This window comes from Aythya fuligula, chromosome 25 (genome assembly GCF_009819795.1).
Source record: "Aythya fuligula isolate bAytFul2 chromosome 25, bAytFul2.pri, whole genome shotgun sequence".
Classification (NCBI taxonomy): Eukaryota; Metazoa; Chordata; class Aves; order Anseriformes; family Anatidae; genus Aythya; species Aythya fuligula.
Window position 1 is genome coordinate 520,197 of NC_045583.1, and position 26,918 is coordinate 547,114.

At 49.5% G+C, this 26,918-nt stretch overlaps 2 protein-coding genes across 2 annotated transcripts; both read right to left on the reverse strand.

Moving 5' to 3' along the window:
- Window positions 1-430: 430 nt before the first annotated feature.
- AVPR1B (arginine vasopressin receptor 1B) lies at window positions 431-2,533 on the reverse strand. Its single transcript, XM_032203342.1, has 2 exons — window positions 1,558-2,533; window positions 431-723 (listed from the first exon to the last, which is right to left on the reverse strand). The coding sequence occupies exons 1-2, from the start codon at window positions 2,531-2,533 to the stop codon at window positions 431-433; spliced, it is 1,269 nt and encodes a 422-aa protein (XP_032059233.1).
- Window positions 2,534-21,476: 18,943 nt separating this feature from the next.
- Window positions 21,477-26,217, reverse strand: FAM72A (family with sequence similarity 72 member A). Its single transcript, XM_032203211.1, has 4 exons — window positions 26,132-26,217; window positions 25,184-25,261; window positions 23,896-24,020; window positions 21,477-22,977 (listed from the first exon to the last, which is right to left on the reverse strand). The coding sequence occupies exons 1-4, from the start codon at window positions 26,200-26,202 to the stop codon at window positions 22,883-22,885; spliced, it is 369 nt and encodes a 122-aa protein (XP_032059102.1). The 5' UTR covers window positions 26,203-26,217; the 3' UTR covers window positions 21,477-22,882.
- Window positions 26,218-26,918: the final 701 nt, after the last annotated feature.

Consider the following 26,918-nt stretch of genomic DNA (forward strand, 5'->3'; position numbering starts at 1 on the left):
CTGGGTGCGATGCTGCAGGGGTCAGTGCAATGCAGCAGCTGTGTGTGCTGCAGCCCTGGGGACGCATGCAGGGCGTGGGGAAGCTGTGTCGGCTGCTCCCCCAGCAAAGCCCTGAGGATGGGAGATGGGCAGGGAGCTCCCAGGCAGCTGCATTGCCTCCTGCTGTGCTCAAGCTGCTTTTCTGGCATCTGCCAAGCCCCCCCGAGCTCAAGTCTGTCCTAAAAGCTGCGCTGATTCAGCATCCCCAGGATGCCTGGGCTGGGCAGCAGGAGGCTTTATGGCACACAAGGGAGGTGAAGGCTGCTCTGGGGCTGTTAGGGCTCTGTCCATCCCCCAAAGCATGCAGCACATGCAGCAGCGAGCCCACAAAGACAAGACACCCAGTGATACTTTCCGGGTTAAGCACCCAGCTTCCAGCAAAACCAACAGCCTAGAGCGTGCCCGACTCTGTCACCGCCTCCTCCTCGGGCAGGTCGAGGTCCCTGGAGCTGTCCCCATGCAGGGGGAGGCCACCGTGCTGGCTGGGGCTCAGGACGGTGGTTTTCCTGCTGCAGAGGCTCCCGTTGGAGACCTGCCTGCGCGGCTGGGGGCTGCACCAGCAGGAGAGGCAGCGCCCCACGTCCCGCAGCAGGTGCCCGCTGAAGAACATGTAAATCCAGGGGTTGCAGCAGCTGCTGAGGCTGGCCAGCAGCATGGTGATGGTGAAGGGCACGTTGGTGGACTCTGGGAAGGCAAGGCAGAAAGTTCAAATATCCCCCAGAGGGGACGTGGTGCGGGCAGGGGGCTCAGTGAGCCATACACAGGACTTCAGGGTCTCTTTCTGGCTTGGATATGTGTCCCTTGTCCCATCCCCAGCCCGCCTGCTGGCATCTCTTTGCTGCAGAGCAGGATCAGGATGTGCCAGAGCACATCCTGGGGGCGGGTGCTGGGAATGGCACCCGGCAGCTCCTGGACCTGCTGCTTTCCCTCAGCCCCAGTTGGCCAAAGCATCTCCCAGGGGCCTTTCAATCTGGGATAATGCCCCCAGAAAATAAAAATAAAATAAGGTCAACTTATGAAATCAAAAGCCACTTTTCAACCCTCACACCCCACACCTCCCCCCCCCTGCATCTGGCTCAGCAAAAGCCTTATGGGCACTGGATGCTACAGGCAGAAGAGCAGCTCCAGCAGCACAGCTGCTCCCGGAGGCAGTCCCACCGGAGGCTGGGAGCAGCAGGCTCAATTAAATCCTCTCTGCCGTCACATGCCGAACAGCACAGCAGCTCCTGGAGCAGATTCCCCCAGGAGGGCAGAGACGCACATGGTTACGATGTTTGCAGAACACCTCCACGTCTCCCATGGGCTGCTGGTCAGAAGCCATTGCTTTCCAGCAGAATTTCTGGTGAAAAGCAGCGTTCTGCCTCTGCAAGCTGTTTGCTACAAATGCTATCAGGGAGCAAACCAGTAGCTTTCCCCCTAATTTTTATTACAAGAAAATAAGTCGGATCCTGCTTGCTAAAAGCACTGAGGTGCTCTGCACCTGGGCTGCAGCCCAGCACCCCCACCCTGGCTACTCACCATCATCGGGAGCATCCTCGTCCCACACCGACCACATCTGCATGCTGAAGAAAGGCGCCCAGCAGGCGACGTAGGCCACCACGATGACAAAAGTCATCTTCACCGTGCGGATCTTGGCCCGCGAGATGGTGCGCACGCTGCTGACGCGTGAGGGCTGCCCGCCGGGGCACTGCCCGCCCTTCTCAGAGGAGCAAGGAGCCGGGGGGGCTGCCATGGGCCCCCCTGTGCTGGGGGCACAGCTCTGGGTCTTGCCCTTGAGGTTCTTGCAGATCTCATAGCAGATGAGGCTGTAGCAGACGGTGAGGATGCCGACGGGCAGGATGAAGATGCACAGCGTGGTCCAGGTGATGTAGGCTCGGGCACCCCACGGGTACCTGAAGTCTGCCCAGCAGTCCAGCACCCCTGAGCCCTGCCGGACCTCGCGCAGGGAGAAGATGAAGACCTGGGGCAGGCTGAGCAGGGAGCTGAGCAGCCACGTGGCCCCGATCATGGCATAAGCCCGGCGGCTGGGCTGCTGCAGGGTGCGCAGCGGGTGGCACACGGCCACGTAGCGGTCCAGGGTCATGGCGAGGAGCATGTAGGTGGAGGCGAACATGCTCAGCACCTGCAGGTACTTGACGGCCCTGCAGAGAGGGTCTGGCCCCAGGAAGCGGTACGTCACCTCCCAGATCATCTGCGGCAGCACCTGGAAGAGCGCAACGCCCAGGTCGCTCAGCCCCAGGTGCAGGACGAAGAGGTGCATGCGGCTCATCTTCCTCCTCAGGCGGTACAGGGCCAGCAGCACCCCCGCGTTGCCCACGGTTGCCACCACCAGGATGGTGGCCAGCACCCCGACCTCTGCCTTGGCCAGCTCCTCGTCCCGGCTGTGCAGCAGGGTCACGTTGGGGTCCCCCGCCAGGGTTTGGGGGCTCTGCACCCCCTTGCTGTGCCCAGCCCAGCCACGATGGGAGCTGTTCCAGCCCCAACCCAGCTCCATCCCCGCGGGAGGAGCTGTGACTGTGATGAGTGAACACTCAGAGGCTCGGCTCTGGCAGCCCATTAACCCCTCCCTGCATCCCTGGGGGCTGTGCTCCCCCTGAGCCCTGCTGCACCAGCTCCTGTGACCGCAGGGGCTGGATGTGGCTTCTCCAGCAGTCCCCCACCACGGGCACAGGTTGTCACCCTGTGCTGAGTGGTTGCAGGTCCCCTCTTTGCTGGGCTGCTCCGTGCAGGTTTTCCTGTTAAACAAAGGGATGCAGAAGCCCCAGCTCAGCCTCTGATCCCTCTCTCTGCTGCATTACACGTTCCCGTATCCCTGTTTCTCCCTGGGTTGCTCATCTCTCCGTTCACCTCTTTCCATTGTGCTGGTAACAAAGAGGAATCCTCTTTGTTGCTTCTTTTTAGTGCAGTAAAAGTACTGGAAAATGCATCCCTTTGGTCTTTTCATTCCAGGTGTGGCGAGGGAGGCAGGTGAGCGGTGTCCAAGCGTCCCCAGGGAGCGCAGCAGCCGTGTGCCAGCAGCAGCTGCCGCTGAGCGCTGCCCGTGCTGGGTTTTATAGCCGGGAGCTCCCCGCCCCGGCTGAGAGCTGCAGCCCCAGGCTCTGCTGGGGACCTGCTCCTGCTCTCCTCCTTCTCTGCATCAGCACAGTCCATGGAGACGCTGGAACCACATCCTGAGGCTGCCTCCTCCTGCCCCTTTCTTTGGGCTGTGTAGGCAGGGGGTGCAGAATGTCCCTGGGGCAGGACAAAAGCTCGAGTCTGCCTGCCTAGTCCTCAGCTAAATGCTGTTGTTTTACTCTGTCTGACAGAAACCCACCCCAAACGTGGGGAGCCTGATCCCACTTGACTGCAGAGCACTCTCTGCTTTGTACTGTGAACATTTATCCCATCTGTCATATGCACAGAGCATGGAAAAAAAATCAAAAAGGAAAAGCTGCAGGGGAGAAGTGAGATACAAAGCGCAGGGCAGTTGCAGACCGTGCGAAGTGTTGGGTGTAGTTTGAAGCAGTGGCAACGGAGGCTGAGAAACACAGCAGCCTCGTTCAAAAGACAAATGCACTATAAATTGGTAATACAGATGGGGCAATAGCTGAAATGCACACGGGTCTTGTCTGCACGGGCCCAGCCAGGGCCAAGCAGAGCACAGGAGAGCTGCCCTCCTGCCTCTTCTGATCTCCCCTTCCCACTTCTTCAAGCCTTCGGTGTGCCTTCCCACACAGTCTGATTGCAAAATATTTCATTGCACACACACATAAATATACCTGTGTACACGCACAATTTCACTTTTCTTTTGCAACATTAGGGCTTTCGTTTTCCCCTACTGGCTATTAATTTGTGCCAATAAGAAGTAAAGGCATGCATCTATTTCCAGTGTTTTTGCCTTTCTACACTGGGGGAAGAAAGCAGCAAACAAAGGAACAGCACTGGGCCAGGTTTCTTCCTAGCAGCTATCTGCTTGACACCGACTTGCTGCTCGCAGAGCCTGCTCTGGCTCACTGGGTGTGATATTACAATTAAGTTGCCTGTGAGAGGCTATTATTTGCTGAATAAAGATTTGCAGATCACCTCTAATAACCACAAATGAGCACAGTTTGTGCCTAATTAAAAGACATTCATCCTTATAAGACACCCCGTGGATATAAACTACCCACCGCAGGAGAGGGCCTCTCCGAGGTGCTGCGGTGATAGGGGGGCAGTTCAGGAATAATGCAATTTTCTATAGTTGTGATCAGACAGCTGATTTTCTGGAAGATTAATAGAGGACAATGAAAAAGAAACAAACCCACAAAGCGATAACAAGCGAAGATGAAGGCAGAGATGGAAGGGCAGGCTCTGCAGAGAGAATGGAGCATTTCAAGTATTTTAGGACAGCCTCGGCCCTCCCTGCCACCAGTTTAATCCAGGAGCATTTCCCTCCCAGTTAGATCTTCTGCTCCAGATTTCCCTAAGTTTAGCACAGAGAATACTTCTGCAAAGATGCTTGCAGAAAAGGGAAGATAATTCACAGAAGAGAAAATCTTTCATCCTCGGAAGATAGAAATCCCTTTTCTTCAGAGGGAGATTATCCCAGCAAGGCTCTGTCTCAAGCAGATGGATTAAAAAATAAACCCATTTGCTTTCATGTGTTTCCTGCACATTTACTCAACACGCTGCTAGTATTTCCAGGCTGTTGCAGCCAAATCAGAGCTGTTTCTCCTTCGAGGGGTAGCAGTGGTGCGATGCAACCTGGTTCCTTTTACACCAGGGCTGTGAGCCCAGCGCTGCCCCATGCCTCCAGGGCCCCAGGACCTGGCCATGCTCTTGCTGCCTCCGGCTCTTCAGCCGCTGCGTGCAGCCGTTGTGGCAACCTCGGAGTAGCCCCAAGCCACCTGTAAGAGCTGAGCAGCCCGGGAATCACCCACCCAGCACGTTGCTGTCCTGGGCTTGTGAATAGCACCAGGGGATTTCTGCTGGATAAAATAAAACCAGCCCTGGGGGGTTATAGCAGCTGATAACTCTATTACAGTTTACTTTTTTCCTGGTTGTTTTGCCGTGTCTTTTAATTTGACCCATATGTGTGGAAACAGGCTGCTTAAGTAGAGGCAACTGCCAGAGGAAAAATTGAAGCTACGGGCATCTTCAAGATAGCAAATTACTTGTTTATCATCTTTGCATTCTCCCTGTTGGTTCCCTTGTAGAGCCAGGGATGTTAAAAGGCTTTGGTAGCTGTGAAATGCTTCAGTTTCCTTCCCTGCTCCCTCATCTCCTTTTGCTGTTATCATCATTAGCATTTAAAAAACAGACACAGCCAGCGCATTTACAACCTTAAAATCAATAATAGGAAAACAAAATAAAATAAAATTACATTTCAAGGCTGGAAACAAATGGCTTGTTCTTGTCCTCCTGAGGCTGCTGGAGGGAAAATCCATGCCTAGCCAGCTCTGGAGGGACGCAGGGGGCAGCACCAGGACAGTCAGTGGGTTGGAAGTCCCCCTTTGGCTGGGGACAGGGACTTTCTTCAGGTCCTGAATTCTGCCTTATCAGTGGAGGTCTGATCTGTGCATGTGATTTTCAGACCCTACAGCCTGTAAAGATGTTATACGTTATTTTAAATAGAAACCTTGCTAGGAAATTTGCACCAGTGGCACGGGTAACACCAGGCTCCGGTCCTGATCTGGCTGCATGGGGACGGGTCCATGTGGGTCCTGCAGGCAGCTCATGGCAGGGCTGAAATCAGGGGTGCAGGAGGGTGCAGGAGCCAGCCCGTGCCCTGTCATGGGAGGGGAACTGTTCCTCTCATCCTCCTCCCTCGCCTCTCTCAGACAAAGAAGAGCAGAGGCTTTAAGATGTGCTCAATTCAGTGAAAGGAGAAGTGACCAAGGACCTTTCCATGACCTCCGATCTGCTTTGTCTACTTGTTCCCCTTCTTGCCTGATGAAAGCACTGCAGTTATTCCGAACCCATTGCCTTCCAGGTAAGAGAGGCATCAATCAGGGTGATGAAAGGAGAGGAGCAGCTGTTTCTGTTTCAGGACAATATATTAGAAGATGATGAATAATAGGAAGGATGTCTGCAGTGATCTGCACTCCCCCTGCCAAAGCAAAGTTCAAGGCTCCGTGATTAAAGGTTGTTCTTGCCTATTTGATAGTCAGGCCCAGGTTATGCCAACACGTTGGGGAAATTTGTTTGGGATTATGCAGCTACCCCTGTGAGACCACTTCTTGTTAAAGTGACCTGAGGTCCTGATGTTAGCCCTTTTCGTTCAGTTAAAATGGGCAATACTGGATGTGCTTACCTACAATCGCTTCACATAATTACCCAAATGCTCTTGGATTGCCCAGGTATGGGCAATCAGGGTGCTGAGAGAGAAGCTCACGGTGAGGACTTGGCCACTAGAACTGCTGCTGGGCACGCTGCATCTCTTCAGCTGTTTGAGCAGCATGCTCTCCTTTCCTTGCTGTCTTTTTGTGTGTGTGACACAGAGAACAGGACAAAATAAGCCCAATTAAAGTGCTCTGCTGTAGTTGCACTAGTAGTTCTGCTCAGCATGCTTAAAAGATCAGAAGTGCCCGTGGAATTTCTACTTTCAGCCTGCATGAAATGTCTTTTTTTTTTTTTTTTTGTCTTTTTTTTCTTTTTTTTTTCCCCCTCTCTCTCCCATCTTAGTGTGTGAAAATCTCCTAGGAAACATAGCCTAATGGTCTGCCTCCTCCCTGCACTACAGTTCCTGCAAATGAAGCAGAAAGCTGTGCTCTAAATATACTGTCTGGTTCTCCTAATTAAACGGCTGTGGGCAGAGGATGCTCGTGGTGTTGATGGAGGTACAGCATAGGAGCAATGGCTTTGTTTGGCTTGCTGCAGGTCTGTGTTCTCTGGCATCTGCGTTTTGTCACCATGCTTTGGGTGTCCCTGCTGTCCCAGGACCTGCTGGGGTAGAGACCCAGGCATGAAGGCAAAACAAAAGAGCAAAGCGGACCTTGAGATCTCGTGGGCCCAGGGGAGCAGCCTTTCCTGGCACGAACAGGGGGATTCAGCTTTGGCCTGACATCTACAGTGGGTTTGGGAGCCGTGACTCCCCTTTGGGGGGTCCTTCCCCCAGCTGGACCCATCCACCCGAGGCTGGGGGCTGCTGGCACCAATGACACATCTCATTTAGAAGCGGACAGCAGCCAATGAGGGCTCACACAAAATTGTCCTTCCCTTGGCTAGCACGCAGCCAGCACCTCCTAGTCCTTTGGCCAGCACAAGAGCAGCTAATCCTGGACTGCTCTCGGTCCCTGGCAGGCAGAGCAGCAGGACGGGAGCCTCAGGCAGGCAGTTAATGCTGCTTAATCCTCTCCCACCGTGGGGTGTGTGAGGAGAAGGTGACAAAGTACAGCGGCTGCACAGAACGTACCGCCTGCCTGCGAGGCGGCCGGGGTCACGGCGGGCAGCAAAGGGCTGATACCAGGAGCAGCCTCGGGACCTGGCAGGCAAGGCAGCCTTGTCCCCCTGTGTCCTGCATTCAGGGCCATGTCCTGCAGCAATCACAGCTCCACCAAGGTGCTCACGGAGCTGCCGGGTGGACCACGGCTCAGTGCTGGCGTGTGCTGCGGGATGTATTCTGCACGGAGCAGCAGCTGCAGCACGGGGTGCTGAGCCCTGGGGTCCTGCTGTCCTAGCCATAGTGCATCTGAAGAGCCCATGGACACCGACCCCTGGCATCTGGGATGCTGAGGGGGCAGTCGTTGCTGTGAGAATTGAGGGTTATGCCCGTAATGGTGGCATTGTAGCTGGGTCTGTTTGTGAGCTGGCTCGGGTGTGCGCCCCAGTGTTGAGGGCATTATCCAGATCAGTGGGAACCAGGCTTCAGGTCCCAGGGATCCATGGTAAACACTTGGATACTCTTCTGCCTCTCTCTATTTTTATTTATTTATTTTTTTAACCTCAATTTCAACCTCTGATTCCTTTTTGGCTCTCATGAAGAACAGGCAGAAATTGCTATTTTCAGTCTACAAAGTAGGAAAATTGTCCATCTATTTCTGAAGAACTTTTTGTAGTGCAGGACTCCTCCGGGGAGGCAGCAGCTATAGAAGGGTTTGTGGCTTTGATGGTAAAGCCAACAACCCAGAGCCCTTATAAAAGCAACTTACTGGGCAATCACTGTAAAGTGAAACAAGGTACTTGAGCGATGTGGATTAGAAATGATTGTGCCCCCTCCTCAGAAAATGATTCTAGGAAGCCCCTGACCTGGTATGCCGAAGTGCCTGATAGTGGCACACTAAGTCAAAAGCTGTGTCAGCAGCATAACTCGTATTTTTCATGCAGATCCTAGATTCAAGGGAATATTTCAGCTGAAGGCTGGATTAGTCTGCGGCAGTCTGGTCTGCGTGTCTCTGAAGAACACCATTTAGCATTACCAGGCAATCTCTTTGTCGCTGACTCTTCCCTGCATGTATGGTGCTAATTGCCAAGGCATCTCCTAAAAGCTATTTTCATATGCATTTGCACAACAGATTTGAAAGGCCATGAGGATGTACTTAGCGCTGCTGTAAATGGGAAATGTTGCCCCATGTTTCACAATAATGACATTCTGGAACCTGCCAAATGCATAGTTTTATCACTTATAATTCAGATGATCTGCGGACCAGTATTCTTGGCTGTAATGGATTATCACTTCATCATGCAAGCACATCACAGCCTGTAGTGAGAGCCTGCTGGTGGGGAAACCACAGACTGAAATCGATGGATTTCTTCACTGGCCTCTACGTTATCTCCCTGTCTCACTGAGCTGCTGTCGTCTAGAAAAGGCACCAAATTAACATGCAGGTCAAGCATCGAGGGGCGATTTTTCTTTACGGCTTCTGTATGGGCACGGGAATATGGATGTAGCTGAAGCAGCAACCGAAGCTGTGTCTGGTCTGTGCCCTCTTCAGGGGAGCTCACACGCCGGAGCTTTCCCCATCACCTGCAGATGTGTGTGAATGTGGGGAATCAAAGGACGGGATGAAGGTGGCAAGGACGGATGTTTCATTTTTCAGGCTTTGGTTGCCTGAGGTTTTACAGGGTTTTGTTTGACAAAACAAAACCGAGAGGCAGCATGCTCTGATCATGGTCCTGGTGCTTCCAAATTAGACAGGGGTTCATGTGCATGGTTCTGCCCAGGGCGTCTCAAAGCATCAAAATGCATTTGCTTACATTTTGCAGATAGTCTTAACCTGGCTATATCTAAAGACCTTTTGCCCTGCTGTCAAGCACCAAAGAGAGCTCTCTGCTGAGTGTGGCAGGAGTTTGGGGCTGTCATAGTCTAGGTCCATAACCCAGAGAACCGCTGGCTTTCCTTGCACGTCATTCATCTCAGCTCATCAGGTTCCACCCGAGGCTTAGCAAAGCATCTCACCTGTCACACAGAGGTGAGAGCAAGCCCAGCCTCAGGGAGGGGGTGGATTTACAGCTACCTGTTGGGTTCAGGTGAAATGTGACAATTGCTGCTAAGCCCCGTGTGTAGAGCCAAACAAGGCACGGGGGCTTGGACCTGCCCCCGTGCTTTGTGGGTCCAGGGTCCTCCGAACTGGTGGATTTAGTGGTGAGACTTGAAAATAATTAGATGAGTTTTTAAGTCCTAAAGGTAATTGGGAAAGCTTTATTCTGGAAATAAACAGAGAGACAGGGGGAAAGGTACTGCTCCCTGATGTGACCTGTGCCTACTGCCTGTGCAGGGGATCAGACAGGATTTTTTTTCCTCTCTTGGGTGATTTGCACGTAACAAAATGCCTGGCTCCTCACCGCAGCCAGCCTGGGGTCTCTGCCTCACCGAACCCCACGCTTGGCCAACAGCCTCGTGGGGAACCTGGCCTCAGGCGTCCCGCTGGGTGCCTCGGCTGCCCCGGACAGAGAGCGGTGCCGCAGTTTGGGAGGGGATTTATAATGCTGGGTGACTTCTGTAGCAGTAACCAGTAACTGGACTACATCTTGGTCTTGCAAGTGTGTATTTCTGTAAGTGTGGCAGCAAGCACTCTGCCTTTTGCTCAGCTCAGGGATAATTCTCCTGCTGCTGAACAATGCGCTGCAGGGAGCCGCTGCGCTTCTCATCCGCCCCACTTGAAAGGCCTCGCTCAGGGTACAAGGGAACGAGGTATTGCTTGGGAAGTTACAAAGGTCCCCAGAGCCCTGGGCAACCCCATTCAGCTAATATCTCAACTTCTGACAACCAATATCCACTGTCCTGCCCCAAAACTAATTAATTTTATACATGAGTGAATTTAACACCATCATTTAGCTCTGTCTGCTAGAGGAGACTTTGAAGTACAAACTGATTATGCGGGGAACAAGCGGGGAGCTGGTTAATAAGTTCCAACAAAGTGTATGCTTCTGGGAGGCCGTGTTAGATTAAACGTGGGATTTTATTGTTGTTTTGTCTTGGACTTCAGCTTAAAAACAAGGCGGCGGCAGCGTTTGTCACCGCAGAGAGAAACCCAGTGACAGCACTGGGAAATGTGTAAAAGCTACAAAAGTGTTAATGATCAGAACCCAACTCTGCCTCCTCTGAAAATCTCATTCCTCACCTCATTTGTTTAGCTTTGCTTCACTTCAGGCAGACTGGTTGTTAACGGGGGAAAATAAAGAGAATGAGCTCCACAATCCTGCCTGTTGTGAATGCCGTTTGTTGGATGTTCTTAAATCCCGACACCCATCTCTACTGCTGCTAAAGGCCTTCCCTCTGGGTGACACCTCAGTAGCTGTTTTCTTTTTTTTTTTTTTTTTTCAGCAGTCTCAAGTGGGTGAGGAGGTATTTAATTGGATTTAAATGGCACTCCATTACCCACTAGTCACTTGATAACACTTCTGAGGGAAAACAGAGCAGGAAATATGCACTGAACTTCAGCACAGGTTCCCGGAGAAAGGGGTTGCCAAAGGGCAGCCAAGTCGCAGAGATCATATTCTCCTGGGATGACCTTGGTTTGGCCAGTGGTAATGGCAGTTACGGGATCTGAAGCTGGTTGTGGCTGTGGAAAATCTGCCCCTCACCAAAAGGCAAAACACAGCTGCAAAAAGGTTTGTAAAGTCAAATTAAAACTAGCCAGAGGAAAACGTCAGCAAAGGCATCAAATGAATCATTTCTGAAAATTTACTGACTTTATTCTTCCCCGCATTTCTTACTTTGCTAATGAAGAAAGACATCAGAAGAAGAAAGGGAAAGATGCAGATCGTGATTTAGATTGTCTGCCTAAAACAGACTGCTGGTTTTCTCAAAAGCTCTGCTCTCCCCTCCATCCTTCCTGGCATTGTCAGATATTGGATCTGTGTTTTGTGCAGAAATGCTATTGAAGTATGCTTTCCTGATCAGTCCATATCTCTGCCTCATCCTCATAGTAAAAACAGTGGCTAATGGCAGAAAAACACCCACTTGAAAGCAGTACAGCAACCTTCTATCCAGGGCTTGGCTGCCTTCACGGGGCAAGGGGATGAAAGCAAAGTGAATGGAAACCGATCTAGTGCCATTCAGCCATCAGTAGGATGAGCAGAGATTTCAAGCCAAGATCTCTTCCCCAGCATAATGCAGTGTAGAAGGTGGCAGAGGAAGACAATCCAACAGACGAGGAGCGTAAAGCAGATCAGAAAGCCTCTCCTGTGCGGCTGCGGGATGTTGCTGTGCAGGGGCAGAGCACGAGGCTGTGCAGCAGCTGGATGGGACGTCCTGTCCTTCCCTTCGGTCTGCCCCTGGCTGCAGGTTTACTGCCTGTCCTCTGCTTTACTGCGAGCCAGCGTTATCAGATGTGACTCAGAGAGGGTGCTTTGGGAAGCGGGCAGTGCTGGCGGCGTGTCGCAAGGGCCACAGCCCGTGCTTTCCAGTGTGGCACTGTCCTCTAGTGGAAAAGGGGGCTGCCTGGCTCTGTGCTGTGCTGTCCATGCAGCTGCAGCTCCGGGGCACTTTTTGGGGGCTGGTCATGGGAATCAGGCACGGTGAGGCTCCAGGAGGCCACCAAAGCAGGCACAGTGTGGCTCCAAGGGTTTTGTGCTGCAGCGCCGTGGCAGCTACTTGGGCTGCTGCGGCCCCCAGAAAGGTGAGAGGTGGATTTTTATTTTTTTTTTTTCGTGTTGTCTCCATTAGGAGAAAAGAGATGCTGAGCAGTCCCTCTTCCTTCTGTACCCCACTGCCAATTACTGGAGTTTAACTGAAAAATGTGGAAGTTTTTTCCCCACGCGCGGCTGCGCTCCGGCAGAGGGCGCCAGGCACCGCGCCCGGGGCCAGGGGGTGCTGGGGGGGCCCTGGGGTGCCCGGGGGGGGGGGGGTCGGGGGGTGTCCCAGGAGGGCCCGGGGGTGCCCCGGGGTGCTGGAGGCCGGGGGTTCAGGAGCTGCCCCGTGCTGCTGGTGGGTGCCTCTGTGACAGAGCCTGGCGTGCCAGAAGCGTGCCCAATGTGTACCAGAAGCATGCCAGAGGCAGGAGGGACGTGAAATTGGGCCGAAGCCGGCTGATCGCACCGCTGCCAGGCAGGGAAAAGCCTTTCCAGCTCCGGTGCTGCCCTGGAGGCACCTCTGGTTTCTGTTACAGGCGCTGTGGGAATTACCCTGTGGCCTGCTGCTCCCCGTGCAGACGTGGCTGCGTTGGGTGCCGGATTTGGGGAATTGCTTTTGCAGCCTCTGGAAGTGCCGGGATCAGGGCTCATGTAATGTTCTCCCTTATTAGCACCACGCCTTGCACGGACAAGGTCAGAGCCTGGTGGTGCCGCAGTTCAAGTAGCCGTGCCGTTCCTTCTCATCTTTTTTTTTGTCTGAGGATCGTGGTTGTGCTCAGGTACGCTCCGAAACGAGGGGCTGCGACCGCCAGGGGAGCGGGTACCACGTCTGCACCGTGGAGGAGGTCAGGGAGCTGCCAGCCTGTGGCCAGATCAGGTGTAAGCTGCTTTTTTCAGAAGCCTTACATTGCTCAAGACACTTCACAACTCCTAAGGGGAAGGGTGGCCACTTCTTCCTCTTCTGTGGCCACAGGTAAAGCTGTGCATGGAGCAGATGCTGGCGTTGTGTTCATCCCGATGCCCTGACGCTTGCCAGAGACATTTGCTCCCAGGCTGTGGGTCAGTTATCAGATCGTGTGCCCGCCAAAGTATGTCTGATGCCCCTGGAGGTCAGGGTTTCGGGATGAGTAAGACTTGCCAAGCAGAGCTGCTGCTGTTTCTTTTGCACTTGTCAATCCCAGGCCAAATCCCTTGCAAATGAGACGGAGGCCTGTGCCCCGGGAATGCCTGCCATGACATTCTTTTGGTTACACATAAGCAGCGAGGCATTTTGGAACTGGTTGGGAAATTTTCACCATTTTTCACAGAGAGATTTGGTTGAGATTGTTTTGTTTTTGCACATATGAAATGTCTGGATTTTTTTGCTTGTGTCTGGCAGCAGAGTTACAGCTAGAGAATATTCATACTGTTATCTTGCTGACTTTTCTCAAGCTGTTTTTATTCCTATCATTTTCTATCTCTATACTGGTGCTTTTTTTTTTTTTTTTTTTCTTGTTTTCCCTCCTTTTTGGAATAAGACAAGAATAATCTCTTGCATGCTTCAAACTGTGAAAAGAGTGGATTGGGTTGTTTCTGTGTTTCTCGTTGTCCTGCCTGTGTGTTAGCCATGCCTACATAATGTCAGCCTGATTTTTGTCTTTTTACCTTTCTTTGAAGCTTCTGATGCAGCTCGTGGCTCCAGGAGGTCTCAGCAATAAGGAACAGTAATGTAAGCAACGTTTCTTTTGAGCTTAACAGCAGCATTTCTTACCCCTGCCGCATGCCTCAAGAGTGACTCCAGGCTTGGCCGCGCATCTTGCAAAACTGATTTGGCATTCTTAGGAGAGCTGATGTTTTTGGCTAGTTGGAGCTTCTGATAAATGTTGTTGGCACATCTGATTTATTGTCTGACTCTGTTCCCAAGGAGACCACATAGGTAGCAGTCTGAGATAAGCAGCTTATAACCTAAAGGTGGATGCCTTAAAATATCAGCGTCCCTTTCTCTGTTTCCACTGATAGTGAGCTCCTGCGTTTTCCCTGCTATCTCTATTTCACTCTATTAGCAGAGAATTAAATACTTAGTGCTTTGCTGAGGAACCTCTCGGCCTTAAGATTTGGATGAAGTTATAAATTCAGTTGGATTTTCCGTTATCACTCTGAATGCAAATTTGTCGAGCATAATGCCAGCGTCTCTTATTCCGTGGGTGATGACAGTTATTGTGCTGAGACCCGGAGCTGGAAGACCCCCGGCTCGCCACGGAGCGTGCACGTGCATGCATTTGCAGCATTAACACCCCCCACGCCCCCACCCCTGCTTACTTGTGTGCTCCAGCCTCGTGCTGGAGGGACCACGTTGGTTAGATGGAAGAGCAGCTGTCCTGCTCTGGCTGTAGGATTTTATCAGCTGGAGAAGACGTTTGATGTGCGGGGCATAATTTGTGCTTGTGGTAATCTTAGCAGGATGCTTTTCCAGTAGTAACTTCAGCAGATTATCAAGTGATGTGGCCTCAGCAATAGGAGACTGTCACCTTGGGTGTGCATCAGCACCAGGAATCACGGTACTGTTGGGTGTCTGCAGGGGCTGACAAAGGGGTATTTTGGGGGCAACAGATCAGCAGCAATTTACACTAGCAAAACTAAAATGGCAGGGAAAAAAATAATAAAAAAAACGGTTTGGCAAACATAAAACACACGCTGTTTAACGTGAAAAAAAAATGTTTTATTTTTAAAAATGGGAAGAGGAAGGAATCAGATTATCTGCTTTACAAAGGAATTTGGAAGATACTGGGGGAGGCGGAGGTGCTCCTGTCTGGCTCACAAAAATATCCCCAGACTGTTCCTAGAGCTTTGGAAGCAAAGGATTGCTGTCTGGTGAGGTACTGGGATATTCCCAGACTGCAGGAACAAAGGCGGCTGCCTCCTGATGAGCTGGCCAGGGCAGAGGGCCCTATCTGAGCTGGAGGGACCTGCGGGCTGCTCCGGCACAGCAACAGACCCACCTTTGGGGTGGCCCAGATGTGCTCCCTTGCTGCCAGCCTCCCCTCCTTTCTGGCAGGAGGAAGGGTGAGCCTTGTCAGCGCCGTGGATACACCTCTTTCCCCTGAGCACGTTCCAGCTGGTTCAGCACCTGGGGTCCGTCTGCGAAGGTGTGCACAGCCCTTGCAGGCTTCTGATAGAAAGATGCACCAGGCTGAGCCTGTACTTTATGCTTTCCCTCCCGCCTTTGGAAGCCGCATCTTGCAAACAGCAACCTCCCTTCTGGGAGCAGAAGAGATGAGCGTGTACTCGGTGTCAGCCTGGGCCAGCAAAATGAAGATAAGTTTCCTCATTTTTATTTATTTTTTTTCTCCAAGCACATCAGCAGTGTCTATGAGGGTAGCAACCAAATAAAACAGTCATTTTTGTCTAAATACCTCCCTTTCTACCAGCCCGTTTGCTGCGACCGCTGACCTGACAGCTCAGCAAACAGGGAAAGTAAAGCTTAAGAAACAAGTCCCTGGCTCCATGCTGTGGCACCAGAGCCTGTGCTAGTGCTGAGTGTCTGCTCTTCAAAGTGCACATCTTCCAGCCAAGAAATACTTGGGTTGTGTCTCTTGTCCCTAGGCCATTTGCAATCCAAAGCTGGTTTCAGGGAGTAAATCAGGCCAGCGTGAAATTCTGTGGGGGAGAGGTGAGGGAAACGACAAAGAGGGAACGAGTTCTTTTTCTAGCAGAGAGATTTCCAGGCCATAATTAACGTGTCTTCTCCATGCGTGTATGTGCTTGCACACCCAAACATAGCTGACTTTGATCTCTGCAGGGAGGCTCAGGAGAGTACAGAGACTGTAAGATCAAACTTATTAGGGACAGAGCAGGGGGATAACTGCCCTGCTTTCCCTTGGGCTTTGGAAAATGTCAGGCGTGGATTCACCTGGTAGCTCCTGCTAGCCCTTACGGCGCAGGAGGAGACGTGACAGATCTAAATAAGTAGCAAGGCACCGAGAGGGGAAAGTGATGCTGCCTCTCCTGTCAGGTCTGGCAGCGTACACTACAATTAGTGCCAAAATCATCTGTGCCCACGTTTTGAACCCCTGGCAGGAGCTGGAAGAGGCTCGAGTGATCCAGGCTGAGTGGCAGGTTGTTATCAAAGTGCCTGTCACCGTCCAAAAGCTTCTTGTTGTTAAGTCCTGTGATTTTTGTGGCTGGATTACAGCAAGTGCCCTCAGCTCGCTGGGGATCTTCCATCGGGGTGGCCCAGAGGTAAGGAGAGATTCAGAGGTGTGTGTTGTCACTGGCACGTCTGTACCAAATCAGTGGGCACCTAGTTATCATGATGAAAGGTTTCTCAACAGTGGCCAGGACCAGTTTTATAAAGCAGTGTTTGAATTGTGATTCCACATAATGACTGGAGCTAAAAAAAAAAAATGGGCACATTCTGCTGAATTTGTACCTCCTGACACTTGTGAATGCTGCCTCCTAGTAGCAGGTGAGGGGAAAAAATATATCTATCTGAATTTTCACTTCTAAGCTACAAAATTATTTGGATTTGGGGTAAACTTCATTTCCAACCTGTGTTCCAATAAAGATTTACAAGAGCAGAGCAACATTGTGGAAAGTCTTGTGATGGACCCTTGCACAAGAGCAAATTGCTTCATTTTTTCCAAACATTTTCGGCATTAATATCTGAGTCTGAGTGAATGCTGGGGTGAATCTGTAGCAGCTTTCACAATCATCCCTCAAATGTGACCCTGTATTATTCCATCTGTCTTTTTAACCAAATAATTCTCTGCTGGTGTGGGCTTCATTGGCCACTTTGTGAGGAAACGATTTGGTATTTTGGTGGCCTAAAACTATCTACTTCTTTCTCTATTTCCACTTATGCAGTGATGAAGCAAGAGAATAAGTGAATCAGGCAAAGGAAGTGGCTTCGAAGTCTTTTAAAAAATGTGTAAGGACCTGGATTTTGTATCTGGCAGTGTGACACACAGTTCTGCTTACATAGCCTTCGAAGGTGCACTCTTAGTCCCATTTTGGGCACAGATTGTATTGATGCTGGTCTTCAAATGCTTGGGGATTTCTAGCTTCACACATTATGGTTTGATTCAGGCCTAAGTCCTCTTGTCATGTTCATGCTGAAGATTGGCATTCCTCAAGCTCGATGCAGCTTGGTGCTGGAGCACTGACTGCACGCCACCTCGTGCCTCCTCCGTTGCTGGTGTCTGTTGAAAAAGCCGTCCTCTGGGAGCTTCACATGGACAGCAGGCCGGGCTCCTTCTTCCTGAAGCTCTGTCAGTCTCAGACCTAAATGGATGTTTGTATTTTTTTTAAAACTAAGACAAATAACTTTTTGATAAAGGAGCAGATGCTGGGAAAAGCTCCAAAAGGTGCAGACAAATTGTGTGTGAGCTTCGTATTCCCATTTTTTTTTTTTGATGTCCTTTGGTCCCCAAACCCCTCTGCTTATCTGGGCAATCTGTTGCTGGAGTGTGACATCAACTCTGGGAGGCAGGTAGATAAGAAGAGGCAAAATCATACGACTTTATTAATTTATTCTAGATTCTCTTTAGCTTGCCTTGTATATAGAACTGTCAGATGTGCCCAGTAGACACAAGACCTGCTTCCCTTTTGGTTTTATGTTCCTAAATTACTTAGGAAGACAGTCCCCAAACACCTGTATGTCTGGCATCGTCTCCTCTGTTAGTGGAAATTTCCTATCCCAAAACAGGCCATATGCTGGAGTGGGATGAACTAATAAGCTTCTGCTGTAGCACAGCAGGGAAGAATCCTAGTGTGGCTGCAGCTAGGTTGGGGCGATGCTGGGTTATTTTTAATTAGCACTTTTCTCCAGGAAATAAGCGTAGTCAGAGAAATGCAAAAGATCAAGCCTTTTTTATCAATCTTGCTTTCTAACGGCTTGCACAAATTTCTACATACGTTGACATGCAGATGGCAGTGCATAAGAGTGCTATGGTGCTAATTTCCCTCGTGTGGCATTACCCAGAGACATCAAGCTGTCAGCATTCAGATGACATAAGAAGTGAAGCACCAGAGATTTTGTTTGGCTTATATTTGACCGGCTTTGTTCCCTGTTATTTTTTCCCCTCACTGGTGTCCAAAATGTGAGGCATGCTTTCTAATGAGAAATCAATAGAGTGCAGACTCACTTTGTTAAGCTTGTGTCACGCATGCAAGATGACAAGACACACTGCAGACAGCAAAGCAGCTAAAATGTCCCCCAGGCTAATAGCTGCTCGGAAAATGCTGATGCTTTTTCAAAGCATAGCATGGTTGATATTTCCTGATGAGAGGGAATTTTGGGTGGTGCATCAGCAACTTGGAATTAATTTCACAGGAGACGTTTGAGGCAGGCATCCTGCTTTTTCTCTCCTGCATACTGCATAATTGGAGAGCACATCTCTTAGTCCTATGAATCCTGAATCTATACAGGTTTGGAATAACCCGTTTTCCATGTATGCTTTTGATGGGTATTTGGCTATAGGGTATATCCTTGTTGTATGATAGAGCAGGAGAGAAATCTAATAATGCAGCAGAACTCCAGAAATGCTGGCACAGAGACAGCTTCTTGCATGAGGTATGAGATGATTGAGTAGGTGCTGGAAGAGCTGAATATATTCATAAACCTGCAAATGCACGTTGGAATAGGAAGAACTGGTCCATAGCTGCAGGAACAGGCTCGGCTCAGGTCTCTGTTGCAGTCTCAGAACAAAGGAGGCTCCTCTTCAGATCTACGCAGCTCAGGCTTTACCTCTGATCCCCTCTGATAGAGCCAGCCGTGCCGTTCCCTTACCATCCCGTGGCTGTTCTGTTTACAGTGTATGTTCTGGGAGACTACAAGTCACCGTGCTCGTACAGGTTCTTGCACAACAGGCACCCACAGCTGTTACACTATACTAGCCTGTAGACACTCCCTTAATCCAAATAATAGTACACAAAGGTTGTTTACTTGGGATACGCACTGTTCCTTGGGGTATGCTTTCAGAAACCACACAGGCTGCAAACGTAATAAACTATGTAACAATGACCTCTCACGACAAAGTAATTAGGTGATTTATAACAATTGACCGTTTTAACTGACTTAAAAGAGAGTGCCAGCTTTTGTACGCCAGAGAAAGGAGCTGAGATGGCTCGGTTGTTTCTCTTACTGTAGGTCTCTTCCCCAGATTCAAACCTTGAGCTTCTTGGGCCCAGTCCTAGGAGAGGTGACCCATCTGTCATTGGGTTTGAAGTGGATGAACTGCATTCCAGGCTAAGAAGAGAGTGCCTTTCAAGTTGAGCCTCCCTCAATAATCAACGTATCGGTTTGTACTGATAGAGATCACATACTGAATTTCATTACAGGGTGATGCTTACCGTGGTCCTTGCAGCATGCTGTCTACTTGGCAGCTGCTTTGCATCCTGGAGTTGGCTGCAGTTCAGTGGTAAAGGAATTCTTAACTGTTTGTCATTGTAAAGCACTTTGGGATGAATGGTGTTACATAAATGTAAGATTATGATTAGGCATTAATCTGCACCAAAATAATGAAGAATATTTAAATGTGCTTTTTCTTCCAGTAAGTCTTATTTAATATGAAGGGGAATCAATTTATCACTGTCTTGCTATGACTTTCTCCTACCCCTCCAGCTAGAATTGCAAATTGTGAATTGCAGAGAAGAAAATGGGTGGCTGTCGATGGCAGCATAATTGCAAATGGCCCCGTGATCCAACTGGAGCTATTTATCCTCAGTGACTTTTGGAGTTTTACTTTCAAATGTTTTCATCCAAACAAGCCAGTGACCCTGAACCTACACAGCCGTATTACACAACATCTCATAGCTGCAGAGCTGCTGTGCACGGCCTGGTACGTGGTGTGACAGATGAGAGCCCTGTGGCAGAGGTAATGCTATGGGCATTGAGGCTGGCTGCATTGATTTTAACTGAGCTGTGAGTGCCAGGAGACTCTGAAGGTCTTGCGGTAGCTCTGACTTTGAGTTTAAAATTTAAGAGACTTTGCCTGCATTTACGCTTCTGAATAGATCCAGATCTGATTAGAGACACTAAAGTTCTTACAATTACTTGCTGTGTGTACCTTAATGAGCAGAAGAGAAAAGCCTTAGGACTGGGTTCTTGTTTTTCAGCTTTGTGCTCCACTTTTGACTCCATTGGCAGTGCAGCAGAGCTCACGTAAACTTTTATTGTAAAGCCCTTAGCAAGGACAACAGCTACCCAGCTCTGTGTGACTGACCAGGGATCCAGCAAGAAGCTGAACCCTGCTGATCCATTCATTCCGGAAGCTGCCTTAATGTTCAGCACGATTATACCACGTGCCTCACACCCGTATCCTTCCAAGTGATTCATGAGATTCCAGGGCTTTGCTGTAACATATCTCGTATGTCAATGAGTACAGAGAAAGCAAAAGACCGGCAAAGTAGAGATCTGAGTTGTTTTATTTCAAAAAAAGCTTTGGCTAGATTGAAGTATTTGGGAAGGTTTCTAGAAGCATCGATCCAGTTTTGTGTCAGCTTTTTTTGTACTAGAGGTATCTATCTATCTATCAACCTGGAAAGTATTCTCCTCTACAGGGTAAGCCTTGAAACCTTCACCCAAAATATTAGGGCCCTGTGAATGTGGAGTAGTGGCTACACCACAAACTGCTTAGTCAGTTCTTTTTTAGATTTCACATAGAAAGCAGCCCTAGATATGAGTGGTTGGTTTGGCAACATTCATAAGAGGTAGAGCAATGGATGATGTTTGTTTACTTTGCATATAACACACACAACTTCTTTATCCTCAAAAAAAGGCTGGAACAAACTGCAGAGTTGGCTCATTTTTTATTTCAAGCTGCTGTCTAGTTGTGAAGAACCAGCTCAAACAGGCCTGTGTAATTAAAGTAGTTCACAGTAGAACTTCCAGTTCTATGTGCAAGAACAGATAGAGAGCAAATTGAGAATTAATGACTTGTTGTGAAGAAATTTCAGTCCTCTACTCCTCTATGGGTAAAGAGAACAAAGAGAACAGCTCTCTAGTCAACCCTGCCATTGACACAGAATCCACTCATTGACAAAAGGTGAGGTTTTGGAAGGTTAAAAGTGGTAAGCTTACAACAAAGCAGAATTCTAGTATGGATATTTTTTTTTTTAATTATTATGTTCCTTATACAAACAGTATCAGATGTATTTTTAGGTCATGAATTCAGTTAGAAAAATCTTTGTGTTCAGTGTCATCTTGCCAGCTTACAATGCAGCATAAAAAAAAAAAATTCATGCAGCATAGAAAACTGTCAAGAAGTGGGATGGTTGGTTATTACAGAAGTTAACTAACCAAACACCCTTAAGACTGAGAAGCTGACAGTTCTCAACCAAGAGAAGGGGATTTTTTTGGTCTCTGAAACAAAGTAATAGTAGGAAGGACCTAATAATTCAACCTAATTCTGATACAAGATACTGCTCCATTGTTTTCATTATCTAACTGATATCATTATATATCCATATTACAGCCCATAGAGAAGTACGTAGTCCAAACCTTTTATTTAGTGAGCAAACATAATACAGGAAATCCAAACAAGACATATCTATACATAGGCACGCACACACACATATATACACACAAATATACATTTAAACAATGCAGAAGAGGTAGCACCGTGAAGAAATATAAAAATGCAGTGCAGTAAAAATACTAGGAAAAGTCAGATCTGTCTTCAAAGCATCTCTCCTGATACTCTTCAAAGTAGCAGGAGAGGCTATAGAATGATTAATTCAGCATCAATCCAACTTTGGAAGTGTTGCCAGTTCTCTTATATGACCGTAACTTGAATTTTCCAAATATGATCCTTCAGTTGACTAGCTGAAGGGGACAGTATTTAGTTCATAAATTAATTACTCTGACTGTAACAACTCCGGTAATGAACTTTAAATCCATTACTGCTTAGAGGAATGAGATTGTCTCTATGCTTCAGGATGTAAGGCTAGGCACAAACACTGAATATTTGATTTGATTTTTTTTCTCATTCTAGAAAGAGACACAATCGGATGACTAAGTTCTGTTTTAGAAGAATGCCTATCCTATCAGGTGGAAAAATAATACACAAACCTGGATGGATTTTATTGCTGGTCTTAACTACTCTAGTAGGTAGTTGTCCCAAAGTCACATTAGACATTAACAAACTTCAGTATTTAGATTTTATTGGGGGGAAGGTGGAAAAAAAAAAAAAAGGAACTTGATCTTTGCAGAAACATGATCCTAAAAGTACTGAAAGATGAAGACCGGAAGACTCAAAGACAGCTCCCCACTCCACATTCAGGAGCATCCTAACGTGCCTCAGATGCCTAGAGAACAAGCTGCTAAAAGCAAGAGACCAAGACAATAAAGCCAAAGCTATGACACTTCAAGACACTTGTTCAGCGACTCTGTACACTCAGAATGAAAGCTCTGGGCAGTGAATGGTCTGTGTGACTACTTAAGCAATGGTGCTTCAGAGCATCATCCATCAACAAAACTGACTATTTTTCAAGATTTTTAAGCTGTACTTACAGGATGTGAAAGACTTTACTAGAACAGTATTCATGGAGCAGAGAAGAAAAATACAGTTAAGCAGGAATGTCAACTGTTGAAACTTAAGCATAAGAACAACCAGACCTAGACCTCAGTAAGTGCACCTGCCATCTGCATCTCTAATATCTGACATTCAGATCTGTTCAGGGCATGTCTCCAGTCAGAATGATACACACAAGGCAGATGCAAGAGTTTAACGCACACTGCAGCGACAGAAGATGACATCTTACAGGATTCTTTTCCAGATTTCATAGTTCCCTCCATTGTTTAAGCTGTAATGGGCCAGCAGGAAGACAAGTCCAAAACAAACAGCAATGCAACGTATCTAGGGAAGATACTGTAGTATATTGTAGATAAATGCTATCTGATATACTCCTCCTCAGAGATGCATGACGTATCTTCATCTGTGTTTTCCTCCAAATCTGGCAAGTTGCCCCAGAGCAATACATTCACACCTGGTGGGAAGGAGGTAAGACAGAAGAAGAAAAAAATATATATTTTTGGATGGTGTCCTTATTTTTTTAGTTGCTCAAGTGTCTATTTTCAGTAAAAGTAAGTACTCTTATAGCAAAAACTGGTAAGTCACAATCTTCATATATTTAACATGAATATTTCTTTTTTTTTTCTTCCAAAGTGATCTTGTAGGTGTTGCTGTTTACAGCATAGCTCAAAGAGTAAGTCCCTGCCTACTGATGTATTCGTATCGCTAATTCACATAGCTGTCGATAATCCCCTCATGGCCAATTTATTTTTAAATGCATTGATCTGAAACACAGGTGACACTGAAAGGTTTAGACAACAAGTTATTCTCGTGTGCAAGGAGGTGAAGTGATTTGTCAGAATGCTATGCACTCCTGAAGACTCGAGGCAAATTATGCTAGACACTTGGCATCCAGAGAAGATCTAGCTGAATAAAGGAGCTAGCAGGAGCTGTAATTTCAGCTTGAGCTAATGGGGACTCAGTTATATAGGGTCAAAGTGACAACATGACTCACCCAAAAAGAGTGCCCATGGGACAGCTGCCTGATAGCACTGTAAAGCTATACGTACCGCTATAAATAGCAGCTGGTGGCTCTGTTGTTTATAGCAGTTATAATATTGCTCCAGAAAATCCTGACTTTCACCCACAGGAACAGTAGGTTAAGTGTTTTGATGAAAATTAATTAATTTCTACTAGAAATTTTAACTTAGGAAGTAGCTACAACTACCTCCCCCAAAGTAGTTTGCTAGATTAGCAACACAGCAACACTTGCCGTATGCCTCCATATGTTACACGCTCTCCATATGCTTTAACTATATTGAGATGCCTCATTAGAAAGAGGATTTGGAATTCAGGATTTCAGGGAAGAGAAGGAAACATATGTGTTCCTTACCAGAAGAGTCTAGTCTGTTGATGCCAAAGACTGCTTGGCTATGAAACATCCAGAAGTGGCCATTATTACAGGACAGCAGGCAAGGTTTGCAGGGAGAGATCACATGGTAACCAACAACATTACCGCTAGAAAGACAAGTGAAATAGTGAGCAACACAAAAGCCTGATGGAAAGATTAATGGTGCTTTTTCTAGCTGAAATTAACATCAAATAGCCAGGGTACAAGACCATTATGTGATGCTCCTATTTTGATAAAGGTAAGGGAACGTAATTAAACAAGCATCTTAAGTGTTTAGAAAACATCTGTCAGGAGTTACAGAATATCTAAGCTTTAGATCTTTGGCACAGAGAACTATTTAGTAACCTGACTTGTGCAATCCGGATTAGTTTACATAACAATGGCATTATATCACCAATGGCGGTGTTTCTTTAGTTTGAAGGCCAGTGATTCCATTGGAATCAAATCCATCATGAACGTACAGCTCATCTGTAAAGCAGCACTGTGCATGAGTGTGTGTCAGGAATAGGGAGAGGCTAAGAAAAATATCTTTGAGAGAGAGACTAAAACTAATATCCTTAAGACTAAGACTATGAAAGCTTTATCTGCTCTCCTAGGTCAAAACCTAGGATGACATTTTTCTCCTTTCTCAGTCATGCGCTCCAGTGAGATATTTCACTTTCTCCACTTTTGTCATAAAATTTAAAATGCTGTGTTCCTATCATATCCTGCTCTCTCCCCTTTAAATCCAAGCAAGGTAAGTCTCTGTTAAGAAGCTGAAAGGATACTCTCAAATAACGCTACATGAAATGCGTTACCGGAGTTGTTTTTAGTCTTAAATATCATACATTAGTAAAGAGGATAAAAGAACTCCAAGAACTTTAGTGACAGCATCTTCCATCTGCTAGCGACAGCCAGATCTGCCAAGAGGATGTTCTATTAATTAGAATATGAGTAAGTACTTCTTACTGTGGCCTTATTCACACAATTATCTCAGTGTTGAAGCAGACATTTAATCAGGCAGGTGGCACGCAAGCTTTCCCATATACTCAGACTGACAAGGTTGTCACATTTCCACTTGGGACTTGCACAGAAATAGACTGGCAGCCAGGCCCAGAAGTAGTGGGCTGAGTTTCTATCAGGCAGCATTAAATCTGAAATAAAGTACGCAATCTGTTCATTCATCCCTTGATTTTCTCACTGCAGTAGGCTACAGGGAGAAGGCTGCGCAGCACTGCAGCAGTGCATGCATGCATGTGAAGGTGCTGGTGTCATTGGGTGACATCCTTACCACTTCAAACACGCGATGTTCTTCAGCTTGCATTTGCAGATTTCAGTAAAATAGCAGCTGCCAATGAAGTCAACAGTACTAGGTGGGAAGAGTAGAAATATTAAAGTTTAGACATAGCTCTGGTTACAACTGCAAGGTTTTGACAGCACAGGCGTGAAGTCACAGCGAAGGGATGTTCGTGTTGTGCTTTCTCAAGAGCACACAGTGCCTTTTACCTGTCGGTTAGCAGCTGTGCTCATGTGGGAACAAGAAAGCGCCCCGAGATCTTACGTTAAGGTGTCACAAGTCACCCCAACGTAAACCAGAAAGCACCAGTTCTCCTGATGCTTCCTGACACCGACACACCGGGGCCCTGCCGCTCTCACCGTGACTCCACCAGCCCGAGATCTGACTGCAGATGTCGCCCCGGCTCCTGGCGGGCCTCGCCTAAGCCTCCCGCCCGGTACCTCGAAGGCCGGGACATTTAGAAGCGAGCCTCTGATTCCTCATCTCCTCTTTAACCCCGCTCCCTCACCAGCGCCATCAGCACGCTGCTTTGCGGCCTCATTTCCTTGGCATTCAAATGCCGCGGTGGGAACGCAGCTCGGGGCCTGCGGCAGTGCCAGGGCCGGGCAGGCTCCGTGGGGACCGGGAGGGTCCTGCTCCTCCTGCTCCTCCTGCTCATCTTCCTCCTCCTTCCCCCAGCTTCCTCCTCTTCTTCCTCAGCCCTTTCCTCTTCTCCCTCCTCCTCTTTCACCTCCTCCTGCATCCCCTCCTCTCCTTCCTCCATCCCCCTCTTTTCCTTTCCTTCCTCCTCCTCTTCTTCCTCTCCCTCCGTCCTCCTCCCCCTCTTCTTTCTGCCCTTCCTCCTCCTCCTCCTCCTCCTCTCCCTCCATCTCCTTCCCTTCTCCCATCCCTCCCCCCCCCCATCTCCCCCTCAGCGCTGCCGGTGCCTGCCCCGGGACTCACGCGGTGGGGGGGATGTCCGTGGAGTACAGGTCGGGGGCGGTGCCGGTGGCGGCGAGCAGCGCGGCCCGCATGCCGCGGGAGCTGAGGACGTGGCGGCAGAAGCGGCAGCAGAGCACGGCCACGGAGCGCTCCGCGAAGGCGCCGCCGGGCCCCGACAGTGACATGGCGGCGGGGGGGGGGGGGGGTTGGGGGGGCGCCGGGCCCGGCCCGGTAACGGCCGCGCTCGTGCCGCCCGTTTGAATCCCCAGCCGCGGCCGGCCGTTGGGCGCCGCACGCCCCGCCCCCTGCTCTGATTGGCGGAGCCGCGCGCCTCGCCCCGCCCCTCCGCAGTCCTCGGGGCGGAGGCCTCCGCGCTCCTCCACGCCCCGCCCACCCCTCCGCCAGGGGGCGGAGCCACCGCTACCCACCGAGGGGCGGGGCGGGCAGGGCGGAGCCTCCTCCCCATTGGTCGTCAATCCCGTCGCTCGAATCCATCCCCGCGCGGCGATTGGGCGCGGGGACGGAGGGGGCGGGGCGGCGGGGTGGCGACAACGGCGGCGGTGGCGGGGAGGGGGGGGGCGCGAAGAGGCGGGGGGGGGGAACCGGGCGGCAGCGGCCGGAGGACGCCGGGCGGGCGGGAGGCGGCTCCGCGGCGCCCAGGTAACCGGCCCCGGGAGAGCCCCCCCCGGCCCCACAGCCCCCTCCCGGCCCCCGGTGGTCCCCGCTGGAGTCCCCCCCGGTGCCCTCCGGTGCCCCCCCGGCCGCAGCGTCCCCGCCGCGCGCCCCCCAGGCGGGGCTGGCGGTGTGG